General features: G+C 38.9%; 1 protein-coding gene across 1 annotated transcript; it reads right to left on the bottom strand.

Moving 5' to 3' along the window:
• Positions 1-5389: 5389 nt before the first annotated feature.
• LOC108173676 (uncharacterized mitochondrial protein AtMg00300-like) lies at positions 5390-5818 on the bottom strand. Its single transcript, XM_017333200.2, has one exon. The coding sequence runs from the start codon at positions 5816-5818 to the stop codon at positions 5390-5392; it is 429 nt and encodes a 142-aa protein (XP_017188689.2).
• Positions 5819-13686: the final 7868 nt, after the last annotated feature.

Below are 13686 nucleotides of genomic sequence, written 5' to 3' on the forward strand. Positions count from 1 at the left end.
TGGTGAAAGATTCATGCAGAGAGATTAACATCAGTCCAAAGTGTTCGCTCCCTAAATCCGCCATGGGGCCTTGCGGGCAAGTCGGGGATTTACTGCACATACGAGATTGGTGGGTGCGGGCGTGCCACTACTAGATGCCGCTAGTAGACGGGATTTGAATGATTGAGGTTGCGCCTTTTGACTTCAAATCAAGAGATTGTGCCATTTGAGTGAGAGTTGCTCAAATCAAGGTTCTTTCTTTGCCTTAAAAATAAGGACTTTACTTATATGGAGAGATAGAACAATATGTAAATGACAAGGTTGCTTGGAAATATAAATGACAAGGGAAAGTGGCTAATATTGCAGATTGCTTGTAATTTATATGACTGGAAATGAGTACATAAAAACTACAAATGAGATCGATACTACAAGTGAGTAGCAGAGCTAATAAACTTAGATAAAAGAAGGCTTTTGGCAAATCTGGTTTGAGCAGAGTTTGTGCTTTTGTTTGTTTGTTTGAGTGTCCATAATCCTTGTGCTTCTGCTCCTTTTTATAGAGGTCTGGAGGAAACCCTCCTGCTGAGGTTTTGTACTTGCCCGAAAGAAGCTTGGGCAGCTTGTATTGTGAAATGTTTAGAATAAGCAAGTTTGAATCTCCACCACATATCTCCACCACTTGTAATAAATTAATAATAAAAAGAAGCAAGCTGTCTTCTTCACATGCCTCCTGCAAGAATGTCTGAATGCTTTTCCAATCTACTTGAAGGCATACACATCTCCACCACCCAAACGAATTGGAGAAACAATATTATAATGTCCAACCCTTCCACTTGCATCTAAATATCCTTCCAAGTTAGCTTTCTTGCATATTAATCCTCCAAATGCCATATTTTACCCAAATTGCCCAAATAAGTAAAAATGGGTATATTTTGAGTGCAAACACAAAGCAAGAAGCATAAGTATTCACCAAAAAAAACAAGAAAAAAGCATAAGTTTCCATATTTACAACTGCACCACCAAATTCACCCTTGTCGCGCCAATTAACGACTTTCCTCACACTAGCATCATCCCACCTCACGATCATAATTGCCAAAATTTCATATACACAGGAACAATTGCAATTACTGAAGAACCAGATTACAATCAACATCTTCCGCACAGTTTCCTCAGCACAAGAACACATTATATAAATTGTTGCATGCTAAAGATCAAACCAACTTCCTAAAAAATATTACACATGGACCAGTAAAATCGTATTACAAAGGATGATATGGCATGTGATGTGGCGAGTGCTTAATAGCATCCTAACATTACCCCTCCCATGAAAATAACCTTGTCCTCCAGGTTGGAAGTTCACTCTAGCAACAATCCATGTTACTCCCTTAATGCTCAAACAACCAAAACGTGAGCAGCAGCTTTCAACTATGCTTTCCATATTCCTCTGCTCCCAATATTCACCGCTGATATAATATGCATGGAACTTGACAATTGGCTCCAATTCTATATCCTTCATTTCTATCAGTATAAACAAAATAGCAATTGATTAAGATCCCTTTTACTTAAATGACAAGGGCAATACTGATCAGCTCTCTCTGCAAACTAGCAACTAATATACCATCTCATTTTGATTTTCCTTCTCTGTCATAGAATCAGAGACCACCATTGCAGACTCCACTCCACCATATTATACATGTTATGTTTTGTAATCATACTTTGCAAAGTATTCCCGAGACAGCAGAACGAGGGAAGGATCAAGGTTCCTGCCAATATTCTGATTTTTAAAATGCTATGGAAATCGTTAGAGGAGTTAAGAGAGACCCGCTTCCTGAAATTGTCACCTTCGCCTGAATTTGCAACTTCTGGTCTATATTATTTAGAGTGCCAATAATATCTACGGTGTTTTATTATTCTAGTTTCTGTTTTTATCTTTTTTGTATCTGAATTTACAAGGCATTATTTGTCCTCTTATGAACTAGAGGCACGCGGCTTGAATAAAAAAAACACGTTGAACGGGGGAAATAGACCTACCTCTAGGCTCTTACTCTAATCCCACATCGAACAATACTATTACTGACACAGCTGCTTATAAGTTGTTACAACACACAGTTACATTGCAGAGTCTAGTAGCGTGGACTTGCAACTAAGCAGGGCATTAAGGTGATTGATGGAAGTGGAGCCCGACCCAGGTGGGTAAAAGTGTTTGAAATCTGTTCACAAACCATCATATGGGTGTGAGGTCGCCTTAAGCACGCCCTATGCTACTCGGGTTAGTAGGGCACCCCACTCTCTAAAGGTGGGTAGCAAACCAACAATGAGCTTTAGGCCAGGGCGTGATGGGGTACAACAGCTGTCCGGCTGCCCAGATCCCGCAGATGAGGATGCCCTTACCTAGCGTGCTGCCCGGCTCGACTCCACATCCTACAACCACTTTTTGCCAATCGTTCTAACTTTTTATTTTTGCCATATTGCCTTGTTCATCTTCCTTCCCTTGCTTCTGGGTTACCTCAGTTCATTGAGTCATCTCAGCCTGAGGTTGCCAACTTAAGTATCTAGCAAATAACTCAAACAAAGATGCACACAATGTTGAGAAAAATTTAGAATAAACAACTCTAAATTTTATATGTCAAAGAAGAAATTCACTCGAAAATTTGAGACACAACAAAAGACTTTATTAAACTGAAAATATTACAAAGAAAGCTCTAAACTCTCACAAACACTCAACACACTATAAGACTTGTAGTCTTATTTTCTTCTTCACTTCTCGATGATTTACAAGGCTAGAGTACTTGGGTATTTATAGCAAGCTATATGAGATACACACAACACATTTATTTAAACTAATTAATTCCCTACCACACAAAGTGCTTTGCAGCAAACTTGCCACAAAATATCATCTATTCCACACATGTTGAGAAGTTTCTACAAGCTTCAACAAATTGCTTGAGATAGGACTTGGGCTTTATCATTTGGGCTTTGTATGATAACTTGCGTTGGACTTTTGGGCTGACATTGATTCTTAACACTCCCCCTCAATGTCAGCTCTCATTCACTGTACTATGTTGAGCTGTCGACGAAACATTTCGAGCTTGCATGTACCTAGACTTTTTGTGAACAAATCCGCAACTTGATCATCCGTCTTGATCTGTCTCATCTCAATTTCTTCTTGCAGAACTTTTTCTTTGATAAAATGATAGTGCACTTCAACATGTTTAGTTCTTGCATGAAAGACCGGATTCTCCGCCAAAAGAATTGCCAACTGATTGTCACAATACAACGGAACTACATAATCCACTGGTTGATGTAAATTATTCATTAGCTGTATCAACCATGTACTCTCTTGAGCTGCCATTGTCGCTGCTCGATACTCAGCTTCAGTGGTTGGTAATGAAATCGTCGACTGTCTCTTGCTACACCAAGAAATTGTTCCAGAACCAAGCTTAAACACATACCTATTTGTTGATCTCCTGGTGTTATGATCTTCTGCATAGTCAGCATCATAGTAACCAACTAACTTGCAGTCTTCACCTTTCTTGTACAAAAGACCATAGTCAATTGTACTCTTCACATATCTCAGTATTCGTCGAACTGCTTCCAAGTGAGGCTTCTTTGGATTTTTCATGTACCAACTCATCACACCAACTACATAAGAAATGTCAGGTCGAGTCAAGGTTAAGTAGATCAGACTACCTACCAATTGTCGATACATCATCGCATCTTCCAAATCTTTTCCTTCATGTGCACACATTTTGGCATTTGGCTCCATCAGCGTTGAAATCAACTTGCATTCGAGCATTCCGAACCTCTTCAACAAATCTTTGGCATACTTCTGTTGACGGAGAAATATTCCTTCTTGTGTGCGATCAACCTCTAGAAAAAGGAAATGCTTGAGTTAACCAAGTTCCTTCATCTGGAAACGGACTGATAAATTCTCCTTCGTCCAAAGAATTTTTGCCTCATCATCACCGATTATGTTTAAGTCATCCACATACACTAGCACGATAGCTAGCTTTCCTTCATTGGCTTTGACAAACAAGCTGGAATCTGCAGGTGTTACTGAATAACCACTTTGTGTTAGAAATTCAGAAATCTTACCATACCACACCATGGGTGCTTGTTTCAATCCGTAGAGTGCTTTTCGCAGCTTACACACATATTCAGGATGATCTTGGCTATGAAATCTCATTGGTTGGATCATGTAGATCTCCCGATCCAGCTCTCCATGAAGAAAAGTATTTTTCACATCCATCTGCCATAGATTCCAGTCTTTGTTGGCTGCAACTGCAAGTAGGACTCCTACTGTTGTAAGTTTTTTCACTAGACTAAACGTTTCATCATAGTCTAGTCCGTACTGTTGAGAGAAACCACGAGCTACCAATCGTACCTTGTACCTCTCGATTGACCCATCTGGACGGCGCTTTATCTTGTAAACCCACTTGCAGAATATGTATTTCACATCTCTTGGCTTTGGCACGATATCCCAAGTCTGATTTTGCTGAAGTGCATTGATCTCTTCTTTCATAGCTGTCATCCACTCAGAACTCTACGATGCTTCTTCGAACGTCTCAGGCTCTGTTGCTTCTTCAATTATGGCTGCATTGGCATATTTAGGATTTGACCTTCGTGTTCTTGTTGACCTTCGGAGTTGAGATTGTGGAGTTGATTCTTCTGTTTCACTAGGCCCACCATTTTCATTTGGTTGTTGATACACGTCAGTTGGAGTTGGATAGTATGCTCCCTCATCTTCTGTTGCAGCTTTTCTCCAAATTCTCTGGAGTCTAGTAGCACCTCCTTCTCTGAGGACCACCAAGAAGACGCTTCATCAAACACCACATCTCGTGAAGTGTAACATCTTCCACTTGTTGGATCGCAACATTTCCACCCCTTTATTTGGCTGTCGTATCCCACAAAGATACATCTAACAGCTTTCTTGTCAAACTTGCTCCGTAAATGATCAGGAACAAATACATAACATACACAGCCAAATACTCGAAAGTAACTAACTGTAGGTTTCATATCCCACAGTTTTTCAAAGGGTGAGACAAATTCTAACTTTGGTTGAGGAAGCCTGTTGATTACTTGAGCTGCAGTTTTCATATCTTCTGCCCAAAACCTTCCTGGTACATTCTTGTCATGGAGCATACTTCGACATATTTCTACAAGATGCCGGTTCTTTCTTTCCGCTACGCCATTCTGTTGTGGCGTGTTGGCACATGTGAACTGGTGACGCATTCTACAATCTCTTAGATACTAGGAAAATGCATTCGAGGTATATTCTCCTCCATTATCCGTGCGTATGCAACGGATTTTCTTTCCCACTTCTCCTTCAACTGTCTCCTTAAACTCTTTAAATTTTGAATATGTTTCAGATTTTTCTTTCATAAAGAAAACCCACACATAACTGGAGAAGTCATCAATGAACGTCACCATGTATCGATGGTTGCTTGATGGGCCCGAACACATCGGAATGAACCAACTCCAATGGCTCTTTCGCTTTAAACTTCGACTCTTCGTATGGTAATTGATGTGCTTTACCATACTGACATCCTGCACAAACCGTGCCCGTTCTCACGTCAAGTTGAGGTAGCCCCTTAAACATTGACTTCTTCATCATCACATTTAGCTTGTGATAGCTAACGTGACCTAACTGCATGTGCCATAGATCTGATGTTTCATTTTTCCTTGTCCTATCTACATATGCAGATTCTGCTGACATTACGTAGACTGACTCCAATCGTCGCCCCTCCATTGTTGGTATTTCTGAGATTTTGAGGTCACGATACACCTTCACATCTCGTGGACCGAACAAGACATAGTGGCTTGACGATGTCAATTGGACCATAGACTCACAATATATAGCTTAGAAATATTATTTGAGAAATTTCTTGAAACATGTATTAGATTTTCAATTTTCATGTTAGTAACTGTATTAGTGCCACAAAACCATTTGGATTGGTGTTTGACTCATATTGAATCTATCAAATGAGTGATTTTTCGGTGTGACTGGAACACATGGTGATAACAGTAAGATATGTGTGTAAAAAAGTTAATAACTTCAAAAATTACGGAATTCCATTTTTATTTCCTCTTTTTCTTTATTTATAAACATATAAGAACACTATTCTTCTTCTCTCTCTTTTTAATTTCTTCTCTTTTTCTTGTTTTCAATGTATTTCCAAAATTAAAATGTCCACAAGCACATGACGGAACCCGCTGTCCCTAGCCATAGAGAGATCGTAAAAAGGCCCCAAGCAACTCAACTGCTATCAGCGCACAACAGATATGCAAAATATTAATTAGAGAAAAAGGAGAGTGAGAATAGTGAATAATTCAAGATCAAACAATCTATCAAGAGATTGAAAATTATATTTTTTTACTTAGATAATCTATGTTTAAACTTTACACAAATTCAAGACAAACGACCAGCAGTTGAATTTAGAATGGATATCAACATTCGCTTGATCGAAAGGTTGCTCATTTGTGGCCGAAAGGCAAGAGTTCGAGTCGTGGAAACAATATTTTTGTAAAGCAAAGATAAGTTTGCACACAATAGACGTCTCCCCACGCGCCCCGACCCTCGCAAAGCAAGGAGTTTTGTTGGCTTGAAGTTGCCCCTTATCAATATTCGCTTGATCCTACAGTGATTTTTGCGCACTATGAGGTCATAAAATACAAATTACAGGGCAATAATTCCTACACCGGAACACCAACGAGGAAGACTTATAATGTCATGCTTTGGAAACACGTATGCAAACTAACAAAGTAAGTACTGTTACCAAAAAATGAAAAAGATTCATGCAGAGAGATGAATAAGATCAGTCCAAAGCAAGAAGCGTAAGTGTTCACCAAAAAAAAGGAAAAAGCATAAGTTTCCATACTTACAACTGCACCACCAAATTCACCCTTGTCGCGCCAACGACTTTCCTCACACTAGCATCATCCCTCCTCACGATCATAATTGCCAAAATTTCATAATTTAGACCCTGTTCGAACCTTGATTCATATACACAAGAACAATTGCAATTACTGAAGAACCAGATTACAATCAACTTCTTCAGCACAGTTTTCTCTGCACAAGAACACATTATATAAATTGTTGCAGGCTAAAGATCAAACCAACTTCCTAACAAATATTACACATGGACTAGTAAAATCGTATTACAAAGGACGATATGGCATGTGACGTGGCGAGTGCTTAATAGCATCCTAACATTACCCCTCCCATGAAAACAACCTTGTCCTCAAGGTTGGAATTTCACTCTAGCAACAATCCATTGTACTCCCTTAATGCTCAAACAACCAAAACGTTAGCAGCAGCTTTCAACTATGCTTTCCATATTCCTCTGCTCCCAATTTTCACCGCCGATAAGAGATGCATGGAACTTGACAATTGGCTCCAATTCTTTATCCTTCATTTCTACCAGCATAAACAAAATAGCAATTGGTTAAGATCCCTTTTACTTGAATGACAAGGGCATTACTGATCAGCTCTCTCTGCAAACTAGCAACTAATATACCATCTCATTTTGATTTTCCTTCTCCTTCGTAGAATCAGAGACCACCATTGCAGAGTCCACTCCACCATATTATACATGTTATATTTTGTAATCATACTTTGCAAAGTATTCCCGAGACAGCAGAACGAGGGAAGGATCGAGGTTCCCACCAATTTTCTGATTTTTAAAATGCTATGGAAATCGTTAGAGGAGTTAAGAGAGACCCGCTTCCTGAAATTGTCACCTTCGCCTTAATTTGCAACTTCTGGTCTATATTATTTAGAGTGCCAATAATATACCTTCGCCTGAATTTGCAACTTCTGGTCTATATTATTTAGAGTGCCAATAATATCTACGGTGTTTTATTATTCTAGTTTCTGTTTTTATCTTTTTTGTTTCTGAATGTCCAAGGCATTGTTTGTCCTCTTATTCACTAGAGGCATGCGGCTTGAATAAAAGAAACACGTTGAACGGGGGATATAGATCTACCTCTAGGCTCTTACTCTAATCCCACATCGAACAATACTATTACTGACGCAGCTGCTTATAAGTTGTTACAACACACAGTTATATTGCCGAGCCTAGTAGCGTGTGCTTGTAACTAGGCAGGGCATTAAGGTGATTGATGGAAGTGGAGCCCGACCCAGGTGGGTAAAAGTGTTTGAAATCTGTTCACAAACCCCCGTATGGGGTGTGAGGTCGCACTAAGCACGCCCTATGCTACTCGGGTTAGTAGGGCACCCCACTCTCTAAGGGTGGGTAGCAAACCAACAACGAGCTTTAGGCCGGGGCATGATGGGGTCTCCAAACCAGATATCAAATTTAATGCCTAAAATAAGCGAAAAACTACATGACAACATCTCTCGGCTTAGAAATTCGTATCAAATCGTTATCTCTAAGAACAAGGAGGAGTCTCAGAAACAGTAATTCATTTATCCAGAGACAGACCCAATCTCTGTGTAATAGAGTCTTGCAAGGCAAATATAAAGCTTCCATTGGGGTACAACAGCAATTCTCTACAAGAACAAGCTGAACAACAGCAAAATCACGTCCACAAGAACATGACGGAACCCTTTACCCCAAGGTATAGAGAGACCGTACATAAAAAGGCCCCAAGCAACTCGACTGCCATCAGCGCAAAACAGATATGCAAAACATTAAAAGGAGAGAAAAGGGAGCGAAAAGTTGTGAATAATTCAAGATCAAACAATCCATCATGAGTCTGAAAATTCCACGTTTTTTAACTGTGATGATGATCTTTGTTTAAACTTTACACAAATTCAAGACAATCGATCAATCGATATAAAATACAATTTACAGGGCTATAATTCCTACACCAGAACACCAACGAGTAAGAGTTGTAATGTTATGCTTTGAAAACACGTACGCAAACTAACAAACCAAGTACTGTTACCACCAAATTCACCCTTGTCGCACCAATTAACGACTTTCCTCCATAGTTCTGATCATCTTATGTTTCTTCAACAGCCAGAACCAGGAACCTTTCACCTGCAGCTCCATCCCAACAATTACAGGATCTCCATGAACAAGACATAGGCTCCCACCCCCCCCCCCCCACCCCCCCACCCCAAACAAAAACAAATAGTCGTATCAAAACAACGGGGCAGACCACAAATTTCATGAACTCGTTTTAAGTCTTTCTCTCTAAATCATACCAGAAAAACCTACGACAGTCCTCCCTCAAAAAGAGACAAACAAAAAAACGTCATACATTCATGTTTCGCTGCATGTTCAAGGCCTTAAGGTTGCACGAAAAATGCGTGCTCCCCTTCAAAAGGGAATCTGAAGCATGTCATTAATTTTATCTATAATTGGTTGTCCTCCGACTAGGCTTATGAGTTCTGAGTTAAACAAAGTGTGATGGTTCGATTATTTTTTCTATCTCGTCTTTCTATTTTAACTAGGCAAGCCTTTTTTAATTCTAAGTTAAATTAGGCGTAACGGTTGCCTTATTTCGTCTGTTTCATCTTTCAATATTAACCGAGCGAATTTTCTGAGTTTTGAGTTAGATTAGACGCGACGGTTGAATTATTTTATCTATTTCATCTTTCTATATTATGTGATTGATTTCCATTCTAAATCTTGTGAGTTATTCAATTCAATCTAAGTACATATGAGAACTTTATACCCTTGACTCACTTTCTTTGAATAGGGTAAATACTGAAATTACGACTCATCAACTCCAATTGCAATAAGTGCACTTGCCGAATAGTCAATAAATCCCAGCATTGATAAAGATATACTTGTAGAACAAAAGGGAATGAGGACGTTTTGTGAGGATCCTCTTCGAATTCTTATTGTGAGGATCGTGGGGATCCTCAAATCGTGTCTGTTCATCGTATATCGTACTGTTAGAAATCATTTTAAATATTTTTCTTTAAAAATTAAACATGAATAGTACCTGACGAAAATTGACCGCACGATGTACAATAAACGAGTACGATTTAATAATCTGAAGAGGATCTTCATACAATAAAAGGGACAAACATGGCTTGAAAACTGATCCAACAGAGATAGATATGAATTAATGTCTCAACTGTTGTACGGATAAGCTCAAATGTTAAAATTCCCCAAGAGGCAGGAAGAGGAATTCTCCAAATCAGACTATAAAACTTCCCATCAAAAGTTGGAATCAAACCAGGAAAGGAGATAAATGGAATTAAATCCCATAATAAGACGAAATAGGCAAAGTAATCCATCATGCCATAACTAATTCAGATGACTCATATGGTATCACACATTGAATTGAAGAATAACCCACAAACGAAATAATCCAACCGTTGCACATGGTCTAACTAAGAACTTAGAACACTCGTCTGGTTGATAAGAAGGACAAAATAATTCAGAACTCAGAACTCATAAAGCTCATTTGGTGCCTCAGATTAGACTAAATTCGATAGTTGTATTTCTTTCACATCACACATGCATGTAATACAGTTAATAGCGGAAATAAGCAAATCACAAATACAATTAACCACTAACCTTGTGAAGCCATTGTAGCAGAAAAAACTAGAGCTCTTCTACACTCAACACTACTGTATGCAATTAACAAACAATGGGGCTTGTTCTCTCTGTTTTGCGTAATCAGAGTGAATGCAGGGACCTCTATTATATATCCTTAGTGGTGGTATTTGATTAGGTTACTTCCCATCATGTAATCCTAATCAAATTGTATAAACAAATAACCTTATCACCAGGGCCAGCTCTGAGGGTAGCCCAAGTAGGCCCCAGCCTAGGGCCCCCTCTTCGGAAGGGCCCCAAAAAAATTTTATATCTTGTAATTAACATATAAATACAAAAAAAAATTAAGAAATATCATAATTCATTTGTTAGTGCAGTGTAAATGTTGGCTTCATTTTTCTTTGGGGTGTTGAGTTCGAATTTGTCTTGTTTTTCAAATTTACTATCAATCCATCTGTCCAAATGCATATAAAGTTATAAAACTCAAGTTTCTTTGCAATATTTTTTCTTTCAACTTCTCATTCTCTCCATTTCTATCGAATGTTTAAACCAGCTTCTCATTCTCTTTATTTCTATTGAATGTTTAAACCAACTATCATATGGTCTTAAAGATTGTACTTTAAGGTAATCAAAACTTTGAATTATATATTTTTCTTTTCAATAACTTTTTATTCAATGGATTATTTTAATATTCAATTCGTTAGTGTGATGTTGATTTTAGAAGAAAAAAAATACACAAGAGAAACAATTGGCGTTGAATTTATTATACTCATCAATCAAGTTTTATTGTTATTTACTCTCTTGATCATCAAGTTTTGGTGTTCTTCACTCTCAATCTTAAACTCTCGACTGCAAACATTTAGTACATTTATGTTTAAAAACGTGAATTGTGTAATGTTTAAATAATGTTTGTATATTTATCTTCTTTTGATATTAATTTTTAGGGAAAAAAATTGTTTACTACTCTCATATTTTATGGTTTTCAACATTTAATACATCAAGTTTTTTTCGTCCCAGAGTCATACCTAAAGTGTAAATTTTGGGACAATCTCATACATCCATTAGTCAAACTGTTAAATCTGCCGTTAATTGTGACGTGGAGCCCATGTGGACAATGACTAGGCGTCACGTGTCATCCACGTTTTGCTTGTTCTTCTTCTTCTTCTTCTTCTTCCATGACTAGGCATCACGTGTCATCCACGTTTTGTTTCTTCTTCTTCTTCTTCTTCTTCCTCCTCCGAATCTGGGTTGCGGTTTTTTTTTCTTTCTTCTTCCTGCTTCTTCTTCTTTCTTCTTCCTGCTTCTTCTTCTTCCTTCTTCCTTCCCCTTCTTCTCCTTCTTCTTCTTCTTCTTCCTCCGAATCTGGGTTGCAGATTCCGTTTTTTTTTTCTTTCTTCTTCCTCCTTCTTCCTTCTTCTTCTTCTTCTTCCTCCGAATCTGCAGTTTTTTTTTTCTTCTTCTTCTTCCTCCTCCTTCTTCCTTCTTCCTTCTCCTTCTCCTTCTTCTTCTTCTTCCTCCAAATCTGCAGTTTTTTTTTCTTCTTCCTCTTCCTCCTTCTTCCTTCTCCTTCTTCTTCTTCTTCTTCTTCCTCCGAATCTGCAATTTTTTTTTTCTTCTTCTTCCTCCTTCTTTCTCCTTCCTTCTCTTTCTTCTCCTTCTTCTTCTTATTCTTCCTCTGAATCTGCAGTTTTTTTTTTCTTCTTCCTCCTTCTTCCTTCTTCTTCCTTATCCTTCTTCTTCTTCTTCTTCCTCAGAATCTAGGGAAGATGAAGGATTTTTTTTTATTTTTAATATATATATATATAATTATTTATTTATTTTATAAATAATTTATTTTTAATTTCCACGTGGGTGACACGTGACGCTCAGTCATTGTCCACATGGGTGACACGTCACAGTTAACGGGAGACTTAACAATTTGACTAACGGACTTATGAGATTGTCCCAAAATTTACACTTTAGGTATGACTCTAGGACGAAAAAAACTTGATGTACTAAATGTTGAAAACCACGAAACATTAGAGTAGTAAACAGTCTTTTGCCCTAATTTTTAATGATATTTGATGTGAAAATAGAACTTTTTATGTATTTAGCGAATTGTTTTTATACAAATCAATATACAAAGAACCGGAGATTAGAGAATTTTAGGGCCTCGCTTCGAAGGCTCACTTAGGGCCCCCAAATTCTCAAGGCCGGCCTTTCTTATCACCACAAACCAAAGTTATCATATCATAATAGTTAAAACCTATTCATACCGGGATTACTTCCAGCTTTATATCCGATCAAATAGATTCCTTGATAGCTTTACAAGTCTAGTCTATCCCAATCTCTTATGACTTCAATCCCTTAAGCACGTTGTTACAACCACCCCCAAAATAATTGAAAATTTTATTATTTTCACCCCAAGCCGCCACGTGTCAATCATCCAACTCCATTTCTTTTCCTTTTCTCTGTCCCCCACCCCCGTGACTCTCTTCTTCTCTGTCTCTCTTTCCCGTAACTTTCTCCTTCTCAACTCTCCCGAAGCTCTCTCACTCTCCCGTGTATCTCTCTCTCTCAAACTCTCGTATCTTTCTCTCCCCCTGGACTCGCGAAGACCCTAGCATTTCCAGGAGAGACTTGTAGCGAACCAGGGATCCCTGCCCAGCGAGATAGACGGCTCGGAGCAAAGCTCCGACGAGTTTTCTTCCTGTTTCAGTAGGGGTAAGTCTCGATCCCTCATTCTCTTACCCAGGTTGAACTTTGGTTGTGATTTGGAAGTTTAAACCTTCCATTTTTGCGTAGGTTTTACCTTGGAAACGGTTTGGGTGAGCACACCCATTTTTCCGGCGAACCCGTGCATTCTGAGGGCTTTCCCGGTCACCTCCGACCGAGTTACGATATTTGGAAGGTATAAATCTCTTCCTCTCTCTTTGTTCTTCATGATCCTACCTAGATCGGAGCTTGAAGCTCCAGTTTTCAGGTGACCGAAGCTGTAGCAGCTCCGGCCTTTTCTCTCGGCAAGCCAAGGCCAACCGGCCTTTCCCATTTCCTTTCCCGCGGGCCTCCAGCCCGTTTTGCCTTAGCCCAGTACCCTAACCCATTCAGTTTTTATTTTTAGTTGTTTAGTTTTAAAACCCAAAAGGCTCGGGCCCTAATTTGAGTGGCCCTGGGCCGGATTTAAATCAAGGGCTTAAAGCCCTGTTTTCTGTCAGTGAGGCCTTAAGGCCTTGTGCCTGTGGGTGTGTGTTAG

This window comes from Malus domestica, chromosome 07 (assembly GCF_042453785.1).
Source record: "Malus domestica chromosome 07, GDT2T_hap1".
NCBI classification, from domain to species: domain Eukaryota; kingdom Viridiplantae; phylum Streptophyta; class Magnoliopsida; order Rosales; family Rosaceae; genus Malus; species Malus domestica.

What these genes read in the sequence shown, in the direction of transcription:
- LOC108173676 (XM_017333200.2), bottom strand. Translation starts at nt 5,818, where the DNA reads ATGGTCCAATTGACATCGTCAAGCCACTATGTCTTGTTCGGTCCACGA.